The sequence below is a fragment of the Oculina patagonica genome, chromosome 6 (assembly GCF_052425735.1).
Source record: "Oculina patagonica isolate OP01 chromosome 6, crgOcupat, whole genome shotgun sequence".
Taxonomy (NCBI): Eukaryota; Metazoa; Cnidaria; class Anthozoa; order Scleractinia; family Oculinidae; genus Oculina; species Oculina patagonica.
This window is the reverse complement of record NC_135763.1, coordinates 32,158,288-32,179,732: the sequence shown is the minus strand read 5'-3', so window position 1 is coordinate 32,179,732 and position 21,445 is coordinate 32,158,288. Positions and strand designations below refer to the sequence as shown.

At 42.3% G+C, this 21,445-nt stretch overlaps 1 protein-coding gene across 4 annotated transcripts in view; it reads left to right on the top strand.

The window, feature by feature from the left end:
- The window catches only part of LOC144658092 (uncharacterized), a 29,695-nt gene that overhangs the window by 8,181 nt on the left and 69 nt on the right, over positions 1–21,445 (top strand). For all 4 annotated transcript variants that reach the window (XM_078518413.1, XM_078518415.1, XM_078518416.1 and 1 more), the window contains exons 3-24: positions 411–713; positions 3,194–3,309; positions 4,146–4,397; positions 4,776–4,917; positions 5,324–5,409; positions 5,582–5,678; positions 5,844–6,203; positions 7,231–7,361; positions 7,992–8,634; positions 9,383–10,089; positions 10,617–10,848; positions 11,128–11,189; positions 11,835–12,315; positions 13,528–14,027; positions 14,411–14,775; positions 16,217–16,507; positions 17,114–17,307; positions 17,831–18,055; positions 18,728–18,973; positions 19,136–19,305; positions 19,941–20,082; positions 20,396–21,445. The exon at positions 20,396–21,445 is cut by the window's right edge and continues 69 nt beyond it. In XM_078518413.1, the coding sequence (XP_078374539.1) occupies positions 411–713; positions 3,194–3,309; positions 4,146–4,397; positions 4,776–4,917; positions 5,324–5,409; positions 5,582–5,678; positions 5,844–6,203; positions 7,231–7,361; positions 7,992–8,634; positions 9,383–10,089; positions 10,617–10,848; positions 11,128–11,189; positions 11,835–12,315; positions 13,528–14,027; positions 14,411–14,775; positions 16,217–16,507; positions 17,114–17,307; positions 17,831–18,055; positions 18,728–18,973; positions 19,136–19,305; positions 19,941–20,082; positions 20,396–20,788 (6,138 nt within the window). In that variant the 3' untranslated portion in view covers positions 20,789–21,445. The remainder of the gene's footprint in view (positions 1–410; positions 714–3,193; positions 3,310–4,145; positions 4,398–4,775; positions 4,918–5,323; positions 5,410–5,581; positions 5,679–5,843; positions 6,204–7,230; positions 7,362–7,991; positions 8,635–9,382; positions 10,090–10,616; positions 10,849–11,127; positions 11,190–11,834; positions 12,316–13,527; positions 14,028–14,410; positions 14,776–16,216; positions 16,508–17,113; positions 17,308–17,830; positions 18,056–18,727; positions 18,974–19,135; positions 19,306–19,940; positions 20,083–20,395) is intronic.

Here is a 21,445-nt window from a genome sequence, read left to right as displayed (position 1 = left end):
CAACAGTGATCTAATCCAGAGTTCTTGGCTTCAAAACCGATGGTACTTGAAGAATTTTTCCTAAGCTCTTGTGGTCCCTGATTTTTCTTTTAGAGCTTATGCTCAGAAGGACATACCTGGAATATTATTTTCCAGCACTTTAAATTGCCTTTACAGTCAACTCTCACTATAAAGGACACCTTTGGGACCACAATTTGATGTCAACAAAAGAGAAAGTCCGTAGTAGTGGGAGTTATTTTCAATTATTCTTATATGCTGGGACTTAACTCCTGTCCGTTTTAAAGGGGTTACCGTAATAGCGAGGTGTTCACAAGGCGGGAGTTGACTGAAGTTAGCATAATTCTCCACTTTTCAACGTCACACCTTAGAATCCTGTTGATCACATAGTCCTCATTCTTTTTTTTTTTTAGTTGGAGCATTACATGAAAGGTGGGACCAGCCCAGGTAGTGCAGGTTACAGCAGTCTTGCAGCGGGCGACCAATCCATGTCGGACAGCAATCTCGTCCAGCAAGTCTCTTATCTCAAGAACAAGCTTGAGGAGGAACACTCTAACTACAAGCGCAAACTTCAAGCCTATCAGGACGGACAGCAGAGACAGGCTCAGTTAATACAGAAGTTGCAGCAGAAGGTGTTGCAGTATAAACGCAAGTGCGGGGAATTAGAGACATCTGTATCTGAGACAAAAAACGCGGAAGAGACTGTAAAGAAACAGGTAACTTATTGTTACTTATTTTCACGGGACTTAATTTTCACTGAGACCCGGTTCTCGCGAAAAATAATGATGCGAACTTTAATACCCTTCTATACAGTTTGTAATAATTAATCAACGTACAGTACCGCCTGGAATCATATGCACATCGGCCGCGGGTTTCCCGAGGTGGACGCGCGGGTAGTGCACGCGGTTTGCCCGTGCGTCCACCTCGGGAGGAACGAACGAAGCACGAGACGAAACCGAGACGAAACCGAGGGAATCACGCGTTCTTCAAAGCCGCGTCTTCGTGCTTTTAATTGCTTTGTTGGCTTTATTGTTGCTCTTCATTGTTAGGTTTTTGACACCGTCACCCAAGAGATTTGATCGGAAACCACAACAAACAAAAGAGAACGCTGGTTCGTCCAAAAAATCAGCGGAATAACCCGGAATAACATTTTGATCCCGCCGCCTGCGAAAAACGTGCGACATTGAAGAGAACGTTTTTAATATTCGCCTTAAGATCGAAATATCACAGGATTATTTCTTGCCCTGTTTTAAATGTACTTTAAACCACAGCTACAAACTGAGTTGACGAGTTTTAAATCGAAAATCCATCGAAAGTTGTTTGCTGTTCACGCTTCGATTAATTTCATTCAAGATTTGCATAGTTAAACATATGTTGACGCGTTGTCCTCGCGTTGTCTTATTTGTTCTGTTTTTTATTAGACAAGTAAATATTATTTCGCCTGCTTGCACTCAAATTCATTTTATTACCGGTTTTCTTGTCCCTTTGCAATTTTTTGAATCAGAGACTGCCGGAAAAACACAATTTGTCAATTGCCGAAAAGCTGCGAAATAACAAGTTTATTCATCGAGTTGTTTACCAGCATACCGAATGTCTGGGAAGGCGAGACAGGATTCATGTTCTTTGTAGTTGTTTCTGACTACCATCGAGCCGAAAATCACGAACAGAACGTCAAATTTAGAACTGACCGAAAATAGCTATTCTGATCGGCGCGAGAAATAATTCTTATCGGCAAAAATCTAGTTGAACGGCAAATGAACTTTTGGTGGATTGGAAGCCGACAATTGTTGGCATTTGTCGCTCGAAACAGAACACATTCCCCGCAAATAAATGTCATTGATTTCTAAATCTTCTGTGAAACTTTTATTCGATCTTAATAAAGGCGCGAAATAATTCTTATCGGCAAAAATCTAGTTGAACGGCAAATGAACTTTTGGTGTATTGGAAGCCGACAATTGTCGGCATTTGTCGCTCGAAAGAGAACACATTCCCCGCAAATAAATGTCATTGATTTCTAAATCTTCTGTGAAACTTTTATTCGATCTTAATAAACGCTCGCCTTGTTAAGTAACAGACTTTAAATACGTTCGTTTTCAATTCATAACTAGACATTGCAAGAAAACATGACAAGCGTGACCTTTGCGACCTTTATTTACACACGGGCTTCGATCTGTCAGATCATTTGAAGATAAGAAATCCTTGGCGCGGCTGCAAAAAGATTTTCGCTTCCTTCATTTTCGGATGAATGAATCGAGAGAAGTGCTTTTACAGGCCTCATTAATTTCGATTTTTTCAAAAAATTAATTATTTCGAGAAGCGACAAGTTTCGACTCAAAAGCTTCTCATGCTAGCACGCACGGAACATTCAATACGAACCCGTGAAGATCTTGAAGTTCAACAAAATTTACCGGTAATCCCATAAAAACTGTTTGAAAGAAATTTGCATTTCGTTGCTGAATACAGTGTAAGCAAGTTGTAAATGTGAGAAAAAATCCATTGAAACGAAAACAATAAAAACAACAATAGCCGACAGATCCTTTTGTGTCGGCCTTTCGTCCATTTGACCGAGATGAATTTCTGACCTCGGTTTTCATTCGTGAACCGCGCGGGTTTCGTTCGTGAACCGCGCGGTTTCGTCTCGTTCCTCCCGCGTGCAATTCACGCGTTCTGCCCTCGAGCTTCACGCGTGCCAATGTGCATATGATTCCAGGCGGTACTGTAACAGTCAGCTTACTACAGAATTACCTTGGTACAGTCGTCAAAGTAGCTCTACTAGAAAGGAACAAGTCATACCGTTTTAAATTTCGTTTATCTATATGGTTCTGTTCAGTGTCATTGGAAACTATTGCTTTGGAAAATAAAAATAGGTTGTGCCAATTTTGAGACTTACTGTTTGTTCACATGGAAACAAAGACTTGAATAAAGTTTTAGAGCTGCAAAAGCCAGCTGAGCTTGTCATGATTATTTACATTCTGCCAAATGTACTACATGTACAGCTGAATTTTGATAACTTGAACCCTCCACTCGAAACCTCCTGCTAATTTGAACCCTTTTCAATTCCCCTTCAGGTCATTTTCTTTCTAGTTTTAGCCTAAAAAACTTCAACCTCCATTTAATTGATCAGGAATGTTTATCAATTTCTCTTTAATGTTTGAGTTATCAGGATTGACTGTATGTTACTTCTTATCTCTTGCAGCTTCAGTCAGCAACAGAAACACTGAAAGAAAAGGAAGCTAGGCTGAGAGAGACAGAAGATGAACATTCCAGTGACTTGGAAAACTCTTTGATTCGGCTAGAGGAGGAACAGCAGAGGTGAGATTCAACAATCAATTAAAAATAATTTAGTGTTTCATATTTTTTTTTAATAATATCAGTTGCGAGAAGTTTTTTTTTCATGATAGTGAAGCTATTGTTGCCTTGCCAAGGCAATTCTGCCAAACTAAATTACAGGACGGTATATAATTTTGACAATGTGTTGTTCCAGAAAGTATCCACACCTCTCCCACGGAAGGTTTTTATTGTTTGCTTTTTGCGTTTGTTATGTGATCTCAGCATTGTTTTATTTTGTTGGAAGTGGAGGCTGGAGGACAATACTATATCTGACATTTTGTATTTATTTGGCCAGGGAAACTTTGTTTTTATCAGGAAAAAGTCAGGGAATTTTGAAAACTGTATGTCTGGCATCCATGCCAGTTAAGCTTCATAATTTTTGGCTTTTAAGACCCCACCCCCTTGACCTTCTGTCTGGTGCATACGAATATTTTCAGGAACCACGCAATAATAGACCTCTTTAGCTTTGTTTGTCTGTGGTCCCATTTCAGACCATGTGATGCTACCCGTGAGAATTGTATTTTTCAAATTGAAATACATTCACTTAGAAATGAATGAATAATTTCCAGATGGTCAAAAGAACAATCCTCTGGAAAGCATCACATGATCTGAAATCGGCAGTGTATATGCATAGCTTAAGAGGTCTATTATTTCAAGGCAAAACACTAAGGTTAGAAAGACACATATCCTGCTAATAAAGAAAATTGTTTCCAGCTGTACACGTAGCTCATTCACATGTTATGTGCTTATGCATTTGTATGTTTAAAAATTGTTTTCTGCTGTATAGTTTTTAACTCTTTGTATCACAACTTCCACAGGAGTGCCAGCCTTCAACATGTCAACAACATGCTCCGAGAACAATTAGAACAAGCAACCTCAGCCAATCAGCAGCTTACGCTCGATATCCAGAAACTGACAGCTGATTGGAACAAAGCAAGGGAAGAGATTGAGGCCCGTGACGAGGAGGAACAAGCTTACTTTGCTAACGAGCATGTGCGATTGATGGATATGTGGAAGACAATGAACAACTTCAGGCGGCAGTTTAACGAGATGAAATCTGCTACACAAAGGTTTGTCCAAGTTAATGATTGCTCTTTACATGGCTGCGCCAATCCAAATGGGCACATGCTCACCTAGCCCAGTCCCTGAGAAAGCACCATGTGTAGTTTGGCAGCTTTAAGACGCCGACAAGGTCGTCCAGGCTGACAAGACCATGCAGTGCAAGTTTCTCAACAAAACTCAAGGCTGTCTTTGTCATGCTGAAAGTGCATGTAAAGCTTCTAACACAAATGGCTTTGGTAATCTGGGGTGGGGGGGGGGGGATGGGGGTCCACTCCCCCCCTTTTTGCTGAAAATATGAGCCTCAGGGACAGGCAAAATCCCCCCTTTCGCCACTCACTCCCTTTGAGCCCTCTAAATCGATTAATGAGTTTTATTTTTTTCCTCAGGGATCTGTCCAGTGTGCGTGCGGAAGTTACAAAGTCTGTTCGAGTGGTGCAGGGAGCCTGCATGGACTTGGACAAAAATCTGCGTGGAATGGATGCTAACACTCAATCTGCACTGGAAGAGGAGAGGGCTCGACGCCAAAAGGTGATTTTACTGTTTTTTTAGATTTTACTGATCTTTCAAGAGACCAGAGTACAAATGTTTTGCCAAATATCCTTGAAAATTTTAAAATGAATAGTACTGTTTAAAGGCTTTTATTTCATTATTTTACATTACGAACCACCTAGTACAGCATAATAACAGTACCACCTTGAAGTACTGCTCAATAGCTTTCATTTGATTGGTCACCCATTAATTAGGGTTTCATCTAGACTCAAAAGTTAGGTCCACCTTGCATAACATAACAAACAGTTACAAATGAAACTACTGCTCAAAAGGTTTCATTTGAATAATCACACACTAGTCTAATATACCTCTTAAAGCATGCCACTTTGCTTGTGTACTACAATGCACATTCTTATGAGTTCAACATTACACTTTTCTTTCATAGGCTGAGGAGCAACTGCGTGAGAAAGTACAAGAATTTATTGAGCTTCAGAACAAATATGATAACGAAAGAACTGATCTTATGGTCAAGTGAGTGTTATTTCACTTCCCTATGCAGTAAAATGTTTACAGTATCAGACTGTAGTCAAACTTTTTGAATGTCAAGCACTGCTTAGTGCTTCTATTGCCTGTGGAATTCAGGCTTTACTAACTTTACTAACTGCTGTTGCATGTGTAACCCATTAATTTGTTTATTTCAAAGGATTAAAGATTTGACAAATGCAAAGGAAAAGCTTGAGGCTCAGATCAACGAGAAGGAAGAAACCATTGGAACTCTAAAGAAGAAAATCAATGGTTTGGTGAGTACATGTATTTGTTTTGTCTTGAGCTAGTTGAAGAATCTATTCCTTTACTGTCTGCACACGTTTGACGCAAGAGAGAGAAATACATGACACAGTTTGCTAGACCTTTATTTCACTGCATCAACAAGAACTTTGCCATTAAAGTGTCCCTATTGTTTTTAGGAACACGGTTTTGCCAGGCAGTCTGAGGAATGGGAAAATCAGAGTGAGGCTAGCATTGCCGCCATGCGAGAACAAGCAGAGATTCTGCACAGCACCCTTCAAGAAATTACACATGCAGTGAGGCAGGATGCTGACAACACCTCTAAACTCTTGGGTTCACCTGGGGGCGAGATTGAGGTTGTTGATGCAGGCTTGCTAGAGGGGGCTGAAGATGATTTCTTGAGTAAGAGGCCCATTTCGCCATCACGTGCTGCCCGCTTGCGTTCTTCGTCGCCAACTCGTTCCAGGTCGCCCGCTGTGTCTGACAATGCCCTGGCTCAAGTGCATTCTGCTATTCAAAAGAAGAATATCCAAGTAATGGTAAGGAGGGAGAAAAGTCTCAACCATTGACAGATTGTTACTTGATGAGTAACACACATGTAGTTTAAGATTCCCTTGGCCAGTTAAAAACTCTAGATCAGTCTGGTTCATTCTCGTCCCCACAGCCCTTTCGTTTTTTCTTAGCCGGCTTGGCACGAGAAAACGGAGGGCTCTGGGGACATAGGATTTTTGAATTAATTCGATTTTTTTTTATTGGCTGTTTGGAACAAAGAATTCCTAAACGGAAGTCGAAAACCAAACGACTCTCTCATACATTCTTTTGAAACGTCATGACTGCATACATGAAGACCGGAAGTCCTAGAATCTAGGACTGGAAATCCTGTGTCCCCAGAGCCCTTCGTTTCCTCGTGCCAAGGCCCAGCCGGCTAAGAGAAACGAAAGGGCTATGGGGACGAGAATGAGTCTGGTTAGGCTGAGCTGTCAAGGAAACTGTGCAATGACATATCACGCAAGTGGTTAGTGGTTCTTTGATTGCCTGAGAAGTTTGAACCAAAAACCAGAAAGCTACCGGAAAAAAAAACAATGAAAGCATTTGAAACGTAATTTTGCCAAACCTATCTTAAGTTTATTAAAGGCTCCCAGACTGAGTTTTTCTAAGGGCGAGAAAACTAAGGTGCTTCTCTGTGACCACAGAAGTTCAAAGTCTTCCAAATTACCACGTATTGATAGGAGTTTTTGCATAGCTGCTCTTGCAAACAGTTCTGATAAAGTATTTCGTACTCTTTGGAAGATAGATTAGTTGAATTCTTTTTTTGGAAGGAAGGGGGATAAAGGAAGTTCATGTTTCTACAAATGTATGTCTTCTAACCTAAGTTGACTTGCAGTGAATGTACATGCACAGTGTACATGTACATCAAGTGTCCATGATCCTGTGACTAGGGATAACCCAAGAAGTGTCTTGGGTCTTGTAGGGGCTACAAGTTGCCTCGGGCATAATTGCAGGGTTTATTGAGAATTTTTTCATATCATTGCGTCATTTTAATTTTATCAACTTACACAAATTTAGGAAATGAAGAGCAAAGTGGAAGCAGCGAAGGATTCTGAGAAACGAACCAAGAAACAACTTGATGATACTGAGAACGAAAAACGACGTCTAGAACAAGCACTCAACACCGCGCGCGATGAACTGGACTCGGCGTAAGTAAACAGAAACGTATTTTTATCATCTGTTGTCGTTGTTTCTATCTCACGCTTTATCATTGCCGATCGTAAACGTTGTTGGCGTCTTTACGTTAGTTTTCCCATTTGATTTCTTGTTGAATCAAAACACAAGTTTCGTTTTGAAGACGAAAAAGTAGACCAAGTAACCACATGCCCTCGATTGGTTTTAAGGTGGATTGCATCAACAGTTGAGACTGACAAACCTTTGTTTTATTCCCTAAGCCTCGGAGCCAAGTAAATATCGGAATTGACCCATTAAGAAATGTTGGTTTTTGTAAAGGGAGGAAAACCGGAAAACCCAGAGAAAACCCCTCGGAGCTAGGGCGCGAACTCGCAACAAATTCAACCCACATATGACGCTGGATCCGGGAATCAAATTCGGGCCATCTTGGCAGGAGGCGAGTGATCTCGTCGCTGTGCTATCCCTGCTTCCCGATTTTAGAAAGTTACACGAACAGTTGCTGGCCGAAAACCACTGAACAAAAGAATTCAAAAATATGTCAACCAATCAAGCATTTGAAACGCTTTCTCAGTCTCCACTTGGGTTCTTACTTGTATTTTGCTAGTGTGTAGTTTGACGTTTTTTTCTTTCTATTTTCTTTTCAGTCGGCAAAAAGTCACTGAAGCCAGTCAAGACCGCGAACGTTTCAAGTCGCACACTGATGTTCTCTCAACGGAGAAGCAAAACCTAGAAAAGATGCGTCACTCCATGAACGAGCAGTTAGAAAACATGACATCAGAGATTGAGAAGCTTCAAGCGGCGAACAGCGAGCTTCAACGACAGCGGGATAATCTTGAAGATGATAAAGACGACTTAGACCGCGAGAAGGAACGGTTAGGAAAGGAAGTGCAGCGAATGACACAAGTCACTGAGCAACTCGAAACGAAGCAGTCGTCGCTCAAAGAAGACATAGTTACTCTCAAAGAACAGCTGTCCCGCGCCATGCTGGATAAGGAAGTACTGGATCAAGAAAAGGCGCATGTGAGCGAGACGCTATCAAAGTCGGAACTTCACAAGGCCGAGCTTGAGTTGGAGATCAACAAAATGAAGTCTGAGGAGATCGCACTTCGTGACGCTCTGGTTAAATTGCAGTCGCTGAACGAGGGACTTGGACAAGACAAAATTGAGCTGAACAAGATTATTAAGCAAATGGAGTCTGATAAAACATCTCTGTCCCAGGATAAGAGAGATTTGGAAAATGAGAAAAACAGCATCAGACAGGAGCTAATCCGCGTTGAGCAAGAAAAGGTGAGTGGCGTCTTTAGCTGTTGTACAGATGTTTGAACAGTCAAAATATATATTCGTGTCGCAGAAAACCTAAAAATAACGGTCCATTTCTATTAGGAATTGCTATATTAGAGAAGTGAAACTGTAAACAAGCGTCTTAGGCTGTGGATGGCTAGGATGGAAATGGATTACAATGTAAGAAATTAAGGCTAAACTTTTTAAGTTGTTTCCGCGCGTCTTCAAATAATTGATATTTATAGCAATGGTTTGATTTCTCTCCGTAAATGAAGGTTATATATTCCTTTGGATGTTCAAAGATAATGGCCGTTTTCACACTAGAGACGGACAAATAGGCTGAGACGGACAAATTGTTTTAGTGTGAAAAAGAGACGGGCACGATTTTGGACGTACAAGTCGTCTAAATTTGTCCGTCGATTTGGCCGTCTAGGAAGACGATTTTTTGGAGGACGACTTGGTCATCTAGACGGACAAATCGTCTAAAAGCCGTCTTAAATTCACACTAGACGAACAAATAGTCAGACAGTCCGTCTTCTAGGGTGAAAACGGCCAATGTATTTCCGCTAAATTCAGAACTGTTAAGACCAAAAATCTGCGAAAATCCCCGTTAGGCGGTAAATTACAGATTCCTTACCTCCACTGCACTTTGTCTAGTAAATACAGTGAATTATTCTTTTTTTCTCAGTCTAACTTTCACCTAGTGTTTTGAAAAACCCTGTTGTAAACTATCTTGCTGTTTCACCCATGTCAGGTGGACTTGGACACAGAGAAATCCTCACTTGACCAAAACCTCAGCATACACGAAGCCAGCCGAGAAAAACTCGAGTCGGAGCTGATATCTGCGAACCGAGAGAAAGCTGAACTCAGTGAAGCGCTGAACCAGGTCACCAGGGAAAGAGATTCTATCTATGACGAGTTAATGAGCACTCGCCGCGATGTAGAAAGGCAGAGCTCGAATGTAGTGCGTTTGGCCAAAGAGAAAGAGGAGTTGACGCGAGAGAAATCCAGTTTGGTGGTGCAGGTCAACTCGGGTGAGCGGGAAAATCGTGGCTTGGCTGAGAATATTGCAAGTTTGAAGAGCGAGAAAGAGTCATTAGAAACGGCTTTGTACGACCTTCAGCAAACCGCTACCAAGTTGGAAGCGCGCAAAGAAGCATTGGAAGCCGAGAACCAAGAACTTCTGTTGTCCAAAGAAGCGCTGACTGTTGACCTACAGCGCGTGCGCAAGGAAAAGGAGATTGAGGAGGCTAAGTTGCAGAAGGATAAGGAGTTGGTCGAGCAGAGACTGGGCCAGACTCAGCGTGATGGCGAGGTTGCGCTGAAGAGAATGGAACAGAAGCATGAGGAGGAAGTGGAGAAACTGAGGCGAGAGAAGGATAGCTCTCTGATACAAGCCAATCAGGAAAAGGAAGAGGCCATTTCACAGCTCAAGAATGAAAAGGAAGAACTGGGACAAAGGTAGGATCTTAATCGTGTTACTTTGTGTAACTTCGTTCATCTACATCTATATGGGGTGGGGGGGGGGGGTGGGGGGTGTTGAAAAGGGGGATACCAATCACTGCAAGACATTGGAAATAAAAAAGGGGGAGATAAAAGACCTTAAAATAGTCGTAATACAATTTTTGGGTTTATTATTATCGTTTAAGCTTTGTTACTCCAACAGTTTCTTTCGAGTTTTGTGACACTGTAAAGGCTGGAATTTATGGTTCGATTTGTTGGCCAGATTTAGCCACTGATTTAGCCCAGATTTGATAGGAAAATGAGCTTAAAAATCGGCCCGATTACCTAAATTCTAAATGTGAGCAGATCCAAATCTGTTGCAGTGCCACAGATTTTAGAAATCGTGCCGATGTTCATCCTTGCAATTCAAATAAGGCAAAGAAAATCGGGCCCAGGAGTCGCAGCGTGTAAATTTGCTTCGAACAAAAAACTGGTAGCGTGTAAACCAGACTGCGTGACTAATTTGCGTGACCGTTTTTGTTTAGAATGGAGCGCGAGAAAGCGATACTTGTGAATGAGGTGGCCTTGGTCCAAAAGGAGCGTGACGATCAACTGCTTATGGCTGAGAATGAGAAACAAGAAGCACTACACGCTGCAGCTAACGAGAAGGGAAGTATGTTGGACAAACTGAACAAGACATACAACGACTTGGAAAATGCCAATGTGGAAATCGATAGAATCAAGCGTGAAGCGTTCAGCCGCGCCGAACAAGACAAGGTATGATGTCTGCTAACCTGCGATCAGGCGTTCTTTTCAGGTTAGATGTCTGCCTGCCTGCCTGCCTGCCTGTCTGTCTGTCTCTCTGTCTGTCTGTCTATCTGTCTTTCTGTCTAATCATTTATCTGTCATCCAGTCTATTTGTCTAAGGCGCATCTGCAATCAGTGAATAGATTGTAAAATAGGTCAAGTTAAAACACCCTGTCACAAAACCTCGCCGCCGCCCCGTTTATGTACGGTTCTGAACGACTAAACTTGTTCATATTCATCTTCTTTTAGGGAGCTATAGCACAGACCCAGAATGAGTTAAGAAACACTCGAAGCAAACTGGAAGATGTCAAGTAAGTGCATAGAACATGTGAATCACCTATTAACCTGTCCCTTGTTGTAGTTATTCTGTTATTTGCACGCTAAAGTCGCTAGTAATTTGTCTAATGTTAATCTAAACGTGTTTGAAAACTTTTATCTTATTGGCAAACGAAGAAGCAAAGAGTATGGTAACAGGCAAAGGGCTATACCACTCAATTTAAGGCAATTTCGGCACTGACTATCTGGTCATAGAATTAACTGAAATAACACAATCACGGCTTAAAACTGTAGAAGAACTCAAAAGAAACACAGAAAGGCCAAAAGGGGCATGGATGGGCAAAATTCGAGAAGATTAAAACGGATTGCGTTCGGTAAACTTGAAAAACGTCGGCCTGACTTGTTTCAAGTTTATCTCAATTTGTAGAAAAGCGTCATTTGCAATGCTCGAAAATCATCCTTGTTTATGATGTGGCCGTGATTTTGCCAATAAATGACTTTTGCTCTGCCGATTTGAAGTTTAAGCTCTTAATTATCGAAACTAGAATTTCCTAAAAAACCGTGCCATAGCCCCTTTAAGTTGGATTTTTGTCGCTTTCACCAAAGTGTATTTTTTTTTCAAACTTACCAGTTTATAACTAAAATAATAACTTTTTTTTTTTGCTGTCTGTACATTTTAGCACTCGCTATCAAGCCGAGTCTGCTGAATTGAAGAATCAAATCAAAGATTTAGCCCGAGTCAAAGAAAACACCATGCGTGAAGTAAGCGAGCTCAAACTCCAACTCAAGATGGTGGAAGAGGCGCGTGACGGCGTCCGTCGGGAGCTCATCGACGCTCATCGGAAAATCCGAGAGGGCGAAGAAGCTCGCGAAGTCGCTCGTAAGGAGAACACAGATATAAAGAGGCAGCTTAAAGATGAAGAGCGCGAAAAACAAGCGGTGCAAGAGACGGCTAACGAGCTGAGAGGAAAAGTGAAGAAATGTGAAGCGGAGAAGACGAATTTGAGAAGGACGCTTGACGAAGCTGGCCAGAAGATTGCGTCACTTGAAGAAGCGAGGGCCGCGCTACAGAAAGAAGCTGGAGAACTGAGAGCGAGTTTGAGGGAAGTCGAGAAGGCGCGACTGGAAGCTCGACGTGAGTTGCAGCAGCTTCACAATCAGGTAACTATTAATGGCGATTTACAAACGGAAACGTGCTAATGGACACTGATGCGGTTTGTCTTAATGTACATTTGAAATGAAATGTCATGGGATTCGAAATGTCAAAATGGATGATGTGGCCATTTTTTTGTGTGTGCCCCCGTAAACACTAGCATGTGAACGCAGACGTATTTCTGGCTGTCGCTTCTTCCGGCGAAAAGAAGCGACCGCCGGAAATGCGTCTGCGTTCGCAGGCTACGCAAACACACGTAGGTGCCAAAATCAAACATTACCAAAGCAAGGGGGCATATGTGGCTTAACGTTTTAATTTTGGGGGCGGAAGCAGTCCATACACTTTCTCTAAAGGCCTGGCCAAACGGAGACGCAAGTTGACGCAAGTTTTTAACGTTTGCAATTACGCGAGTCCGTTTGGCCAATAAGTTGAAGTTGTAAGATGAACTACTTGCGACTCCTTGCGCCAGAGCTTAATAATCTACGCACTCTATTAAGATGTAAAGCGCTATTGATCAGAACAAGAAAATATGCGCTATATAAATTAGCAAATTATTATTATTATTATCTATACCACTCATAAAATTTCGTATAAGCGGGAATCAACCCTGGTGCATTGGTGCTCTTGCATTGGGCGAGGGAAGTAGTGAGAGCAGTAGAGTAGCAGCTGTCGTTCGCTTGAAATTCTACTGGTCCTCAAGTGTAGCAGTTGCTATAGGTTTAGGGGCTAAGGGCATTGATCCTGTTATTTGCTCTATTGTTCTCTTGAAGGGTAGCTACCTTACTGTTACTTATTTTCGCGGGAACTTAATTTCGCGAAAATGGAACGGGCATATTTCGCGGTACTTAATTTTCGCGATTTGGCCAAACATACGTAATAAACATAAAAAATACAATAGAAAACATTTTAAGTAAATTTTCGCGGGTCTTTAATTTTGCGATGTTTTGTAAATCGCGAAAATTAAGTCCCGCGAAAATAAGTGACTGTCGGCCGAGAAAGAACTTAGTCCCTGCCCTGACCTGGATGGGATCCGGAGGCGGCACAGACCGCTCCCGCTGGAGAGAGACTGTAGGGCCGCGTCCAATGGCGCGATAAGGATCGATGATGATGATGATGAAAATAAGTGACAATAAGGTAGTCATTCATGTGACATTGCGAGAACTGTAAGCCGAGCCAGTGAGAGGAGATACATTCGTATTATATTCTGTTCATTCTTTCAGGTCAAGATGCTTGATGGTGAATGCCTCAAGAGCAAGAAGGAAGTCTCCGATCTGAAAGATCAACTTGCAAAGGATGAGCACCTCATTGATGAACTGCGCCAAGATAACTTCAACATGAAACAGAAACTCGTCGAATCTGATGGACAAAAGGAAGGCGCCAAACGGGAGATCCAAAACCTGACGCGCAAATTCGCCGAGATGGAAGAAGACAACCGCGTCAAAGAAAAAGATTTCACTGCTGCCTTGGACGAATCGCACCGTGCTGAACAGAAGGCAAATGACAAGGTGAAGAATCTGGAAAATATCTTGGAAAATGCCAATCAAGACAACAGCGATCTGAAACTGAAGCTGTCTGGTTCAGAAGGACGAATCACTGGTCTGGAGGCTCAGCTGGCGCGCATGGAAGGAAATAAGAATGATTTGGAGTTCAAACTGGCCAGTCTGCACTCCACTCTGAGAAGGACCCTTGGAATAAAACCTCCTGGTGAAATGAGCGGAAGGTAAAAATTAATACTCAATGCAGGGTTCGTACAGAAAACCCAGGAAAGTTATGGAATTTAAGAATCTCATTTTGATTGCAGGCCCTGTAAGGTAGGTTATTTGTGAAGAAAAGAGTAAAAACGTACTCGAAATCAAGATAATTTTGGAAAATTTTCCAAGAAAAAATGGTCAAATTTTGGTCATGTAAAACTCATGAAAAGTCATGGAAAAAAAGGTCATGGAAAATCATGGAATTTTAACAGCTCAAAAGAGTACGAACCCTGTAACAGCGCAGCAGTTAACGATATCCTGTTTTGCCATTTTGTTCGACCCTAGCTTTTGTAGCAGGTTTTTTTATAATCGTATTTTTCTGCGCTCAAACTAAAACTCGTTTTTCTTTCAGAACTCCATCTCCGACGCGCGCTCGTAGCCCGAGTCCCCGTCGTCGCATGTTCGGAAGAAGTCGGTCACGTTCGCCGGAGAAAGCCATGGAAGAGACGGTGGATGCAGGTGAACGCTCTTTGTCTCCGAGCAGAAAACTATCTCCTACTAAATCGATGGAACTGTCCGGTGAGATTGATCCAGAGACCGTGCGCTCTGCATTGCGCGACTTCGCTCAGAGCATGAAAGAAGCTGAACGAGAAAGGGACGAGTCCATGTCCAAGGCGAATAACTTACAGCGAGCTCTTGCTGAAATGGAGGAGGAGAAGGCGCATACTGACCAGCGCTTACAGGCGCTGCAGAAGTCATTGGGAGAGGCTGAAGAAGGTTCGTTGCTAGGTTACGTACGTTGCTAGGTTACTGCGCGGCGCGACTGGAAACAGGGTTGCCACGGTAAGGGAAAAGCCAGGGAAAACCCAAAATTTTTCAAGGTCCGCGAAAAGTCAGGGAATTTTGCAAAAAAATCAGAGAAAATCTTAGTTCTTGTCAAAGTAAGTGAAAAGTCAGGGAATTTTGACTGATATAAGAAAACAAAATAGATTTGTTGGTTAAGTGAGATGCCATGCGTTCAAAATCCCGTGAAAAACGTAAAGAGAAAATAAAGAGAAGACTAAAGGTGGATTTCCACTGACGCGTAATATTTACGTACGTAAAACGCGTACGGCTCCACTGTCGCGTAAAGAAACTTTCCACGCGCGTGACGCGTCCCGCCACTCGTAGGCTGTCGGCCATATTGGGGGGAAACAAATGTTTCCTTTGGGTCATACATTTTTATGCAATCTTGTTGTTTGACTCTCCACTGGCTGCCGTTTTGTGCTGGAAAGCGTGATGCAGAGGCATTTTTCTTCGGCACCATCAGTGAGATGGGCGACCTTCCCGGTCCTTCACCTACGTGACCTGACGCCGGCGTTTTCTTTCACTCTCGTTCGTGTATTTGGTTCTGTGCCAGTCTTGATTTTTCTTGATGTTAGACTTTCTCGTGGAGTTTTCTCGTCTGTGTTTTCCCAAGTATCGGGGCGATTGGTTTTCCCTGGTAAGTGGTGTCATGTGACGAAATCCAAAGTATGATTGGGTAAATCGTTGCGTAACCGCAGCCCGCGTTGACCGGCAACTTTCCCCCCTCGCTCGCGCGTCGTGCGCGTCACGTGCGTAAATACCTGGAAAAAACGTGGCATTGGAAATTGGACAACGTACGACGCACGTTCGCGCGCGTAAATTTCATTTTACGTCGTTATATTTTTACGCGCGTTAACGTGCGTAAACAAAACCGACAGTGGAAATCCACCTTAACGGTGGTCTGCTTACGAAGCTGACGCAAATGTAAAAAAACGGTTGCGCTTATTTGTTAATTCACCTAATTAAAGGTCAGTGAAATGTGTTTTGAGGTCAGTGAAAAGTCAGGGAATTTCTTGGGTTCTAATGAGTGGCAACCCTCAAAAACTTAAACTGCGTCTTTCCTTTTGCTTTTTATGTAGTCAGGCAAAAGAATGTAAGAAAAGTAATCCGGTAATTCACTAAAATAGAGCTTTCCGTTTTCGTGATAATTAAATTCACGGGAAACTTTCATTTTGAAAACCGAGCGGTGAGAATTTGACAGGAAGTGTTTGTGCTGATTTGATGATTGCCACAGTTCGATAAAAAGATGCAGGGAAAAAAATAAAGGCAATTTTTCTGATGTCATCCTTTATAGACTTTTTTTGTTTTGTTTTTGCTTGTGGTAGTTTTTCGTTCGTTTTGCGTTACTAAGGTATTATTTATTTTGTTTCAGGTCGCCGAGGTGCCGACGGTCGTCTTAGTAGTGCCCAGACCGCACTTATGCTTCAGGAAGAGACCATCAGGCGACTGGAACGAGAGCGCAAGGGACTTAACGAGAAGATCTCGGTACTAGACTCCAGTCTCGCGCAGGCAGAAGGCGAGCGTCGCCAGTTGCGTGACAAGGTTGCTCAACTGCAACAAAGTGAGTCGAAGAGCGACCAAGAGAAAGAAGCTATGCGCGCGCAGATCGAGAACGCCGAGTCGAGGCTGACCAAGGTTGAGCTGAGAAAGAGGTCTTTGGAAGGTAAGTTGTTGTTGTTGAATTGTTCTTCTTAATTACGGTACTATCTTGATATTACGGAAAACCATCCATTTACACTCGCTTTCAGTGTTACGTGCATCTCTTTCTTTCTACCCACCTTTCGACATCATCTTTCGACGTGCTGCTTGAAATGAGCCAATCAAAACCGATACATACCGTTGTTGGTTTCATGCAAGTGAGCACACAAGTTCAGAAGGTCATGCTAGTCGGCTGTGATTGGCGGATTTCGATCTGTGTTGTTTGTTTAGCACGTCGAACTGAGATGGATGTCGATAGAAAGCCGCTATGCACGCAACACTGAAAGCGGGTGTAATTGAACCGCAAATACAGAACACTGAAATGGGGTCTATTGCTCTAGTCTACCAAGAGGGCGGAAGGGTATATTTTCCTTCCCCTCCCTGGTTTTGCCTTGCGTTCAGATTAGCTTTATCCTTTTTTAAAGAAAAATGTATGACCCAAGTAACATTTTATGCCGAAGTAGTGTATAACAGACAAAAGGTTCCGAACTTAGTGAGTTAGGGATTGCTATAAATTGGACAGTGTACTTTGTGGCCTGAGAATTTAAACACAACAACTTTTCTCCGTCAGGTGACATCGAACGGCTCAGGATGCAGACTACTGAAGGCGAGGCGGAGAAGCAGGCACTCCGTGAGCGTATTGATCAGCTTATGAGGTCGCAACAAGAGCTAGAATCACGTGCTACGTCGCTTCAGCTGACTGTTGACAGGCTAACACTTGCCTTGGCTAAGACTGAAGAAGAGGAACAAGCTTTCAAGGAGAAGGTAATTATGCGAGGAGACCTAATTACCCAGCCAGGATTTCGAGCCATGACTTCGAGCCAGGACTACAAGTCGACAGCCAGTCGCTTGAACTCTGACTTTCTGTGATTTGATTTCACCCCCAGCCTGCTTGTGCTTAGCTCTCTGCCCAGCTTGCTTCCGATTAGCTTTCATCCCAGCTTGCTTGCAGTTAGCTTTTATTTGTTGGTTATACTCTGCATTTTTACAATATACAGTTTAAAAAATACATGGAGGTTATAGTAACAAGTACTTTTACAGTTTCACACTATTCAAAAACCATAAAAAGTCTTGGCTCGAATCCTGGCGTTGACTTTATTTATCTCTTATGATGTTTTCTGTTGTCTGTCAAGCATTTGAATCAGTGATTATTTTAGTCATCCTCAACCAAACTTGCGTTGTTTTAGAAAGGTTTTTAAGCAATTTGCTTATGTTTTTGTACTGTTTATCAGTCTGTGTTTAGAATTTTCGCAACTTAAACTAATTACATCTTTGTCTTGGTTGCTAGGTGACTGAACTGTCACTCAGTTTGAATGACAGCAACGCCACATCTCAGTCCCTGCAAGAGAGGCTGCAGCAAATGCAGCGCGCGCTTACCAACAGTGAGCATGACCGCAAGATCATGGCCGAAAGACTGGAGGCTCTGAAAGCCGCTCAACAGGACGCTAAGAACAGAAACAATGTGCAACAAGATCGCATGCAGCAAATGAAGAACGAACAAGCCGATGCTGAGGTAAACGACTGACTATCTGTGTTAACGATACATGTATTGCCTTTGACGGGGACCTTGTGTTCATGGAAATAAATAGGTAGCGGCAAATAGGCCTTGTTCACGATAGCCGCCATTTTTCATACTGTGCTTTGGTTTCAGTATTGTGGTAAAAATATTCCAAGTTTTACGCAATTTCGGCGCTTTCAAACTAAAGAAAACGGCTTGCGTAGTTAATAAAATATGCTATCGAGAAAAAGGAAACAGCTTTCGTATTTAACAAAATAAGCTATCGAGAACCTTTTTCAAACTTGCATTAATTATGAAATCATTATTCTACAACTTGGCTCTAAAACCTGATTTTAGCGCAGATAGTTCATATTTCAACAAGCCGATTTTCCCACAAACAGCATCATTTTTAATGCCCTCCTGGCAGACAACGTGACTAGTTTGCATAATAATTAGTCTGCGTAGCAGGCGCCGTAGTTCCGAGTGCGCGTATGGGAAACGCGAAAGGCGCGAGGGGGCCACGCGAGGAAAAATCTCCTCGATTTTTCTCGCGCGGCCTTCTCGAGATCGCGCATTCTTTTAAACGCACTAAAAAGGCTACATAATAATATGAAAACCATCATGGTGCCTATCATAAATATGGTATAAAGTCTCACTAAAACATTTCTTTATTGTTTATTTTTTCAGGTTCGCCGTATGGAACTTGAGGGTCAAATCCGTCAGCTACAGCAGATGCTGCAGCAACAAAAAGAGGCCGAAGAAGAACTTGTGGCAAGAATTGGTAAACTGCAAGAGGAGAAACGCGAACTGCAAGATCGTCTGGCGAATTTCCAACGAGGCCTGTCCAACGCCGAGCAGGAGAAGCGGGAACTGGAACGAGCGCATGTGCGGCTGGAGAAGGACAAGAAAGCACTGAGGAACACTCTTGATAAGGTGAGAATGGAGCCTACATGTCTCGTGATGAAAATCGAAATTTTCCGTACAAACTTGATACATTGTATAGACGTTTCGTTGGGAGAATTTAGCGGAACACTTAAATATTTTTCGCGGTTATATTTTTTACTGATAAGTTTTTCTCTTATGTGATGTTAACAGATCGAACGTGAGAAACTTGAGGCGGAAGAAGTGAGCACGAGATTGCGTGACGAGCGTGACAAGCTAGACCGATCAACCAGTTCGTATGAACACGACAACCAAGAGTTACAAAGGACGATTCAAGCCTTACAACAACAAATAGCTGAAACCGAGCATGGGCACGCTCAAAAGTAAGTTCTATGACTGTGTTAGGTACGCTGGGCCGTAGGCAGACTTTTGGTTTAGACAGGCAAGATCTGCGGTCGCGAGCCGCTGATGGTCTGCCCCCAGTTTCAGCATTTTTCATAAGGAATTTCTTTCAAAAAAAATTTCATTCAACTGAGGATTATTTTCCCAACTGGTCTTATTTTATTTTCAATTTTGGATTAAAATCTAGATGAGGCAAGTGCTTCATCCTGCCTCTTGGTAGCTGCGGCCCTGGACTGCGTCATATAAATGACGTTAAATTGTTGTCAATGGGGTTTTAAAGAGAAATAGATTGTGTATCTGAAGAAAACACTCAAACCTTTTCATTCGGTGGATCACTGGGTTAAAATGAGTGACAGTTTAAAATAGCGTGGGCATTTTCGGTGGCTGGAAAATATTAAGCACAAAGTCATACGGGAACAAAAAACACTGGCGTTTTTTGAGAAGTAGAAAATTTGATGATTGATCCCTTGGGAAAAAGTTAGTTTCCCGTGGTTCTCGTAAGGAAATGTAGCGCTCCGTGTGCGAGAGGACTCTTGCAAGACTATTGCCTTTGCGTCCAGTGATTTTGCACTTGATTCCTAACGGGTTTTTTCTTAAATGATTGTTTCAAACACAGACTGGTTGAGCTGACAAGCCGACATCGACAGGAAGTGGAATTGGAAAGTGAGCGAGCTAAACAGTCTCAGAGCCAACTGGAGAAAACTCAAGTGGCAAGAGAACGAGCACATAAGCAGAGAGTCAAGGGATTGGAAGAACAGGTAAATTGTCGAAGATTACCAAAATTTAACGAAGATTATCGACAGTTGTCGAAAATTATGAATATTGCCGAAGACTTCGAAGTCTGTCGAAAGCTGCTGAAGGCTTCGGAGATTGGCGACGGTTTCCGATCACAGTCGAAAAATTGTCCATTGGTATTCTTCAACAAGGAAAATGTACTTAAAGTTCCCTTAGGATACCGTTGATTTTTAAATCCTAATACTTTCATGCATGTTCTTAAACAATGCCTGTTTGAGCGAAAAAAAAAACTCAACAAAAACAGATACATTGATGTTCTTTTTTTCTTTCGTATAGGTCTCTACCTTGAAAGACCAGCTATCCAAAGAGTTACAAAAGAAACAGTCTTACCTCACGCGCACTGCGCAGAAATCAGATGAAATCCGGGACCTTCGAGGCAAACTGGAAGATTCTCTTCACACCGTAGCACGTGATACCTTATATGAGCCCACGGTCCTTGGACGCGAGTCACAAAAGCTTGAAGACTCCGTGGATGCGAGCTACTCCACCTCGCCCATGCGCCGAACCAAGTCGGCCTCGCCTCCGGTACGATACCCGACCGACAAGATCACGACCAGCACTCCGGCATATTCGCCTTCCCGCCGAACTACTCCGATTCAATCGTCGGTAACTCGCCGAACAACCCCCGGAATTAGCCCTCTACGCAAGACAAGGAAGTCCACTACATGAACAGTTCACTTTTAATTTCATATTATTTTTTTTTTTTTCTTTGTGTTGGGCCTTTTAGGGATTTAAGTTTATCATTTGTTAAAGGAAATATTTTAGTTGCGTTTCAAAGTGTGGCTGTTTAACTAAAACGGAAGATACAATAGTTTGTGAACTTCGAAGAATCGTTGCATGTCGGATAATGAATAAAACGCCAGTATTCTTATTTAGTTTTAGAAAGTTAAGCATTTTACGGATTTTGTTTTTAACTTTTAGACGGTCTGTTTTTAACGAGTTTCGACTTTTGTTTCTTTATCTCATCGATTTTATTCATGTCTGTGTAGATGTTGATTAGAATAGGAAACAATTTTTAAATTGACGCTAGGTAGATGAATATCTAATATATTTGCATGCGATTTCCATGCCGTGTATGGTCCGTGATTTTTACACCCTTTTATCCAGGCGTTGAGATGTCACACAACACTTGCAATATCCGTTGCGTGACAGCCCACAATAACGCCTGGAAATAAGACTGAACTGTAGGGTAGCTGAAAGAAAAGTGATTTTTTATGAAAACCTCTAGAAGCTTTTAACAATTTTTTTCGTTTAAAATAGTTTTCTTTTTATCTTTATAAACGTGCTTATTTATTTGTAACCTTGCTTCATCAAGGGCTAGCACGT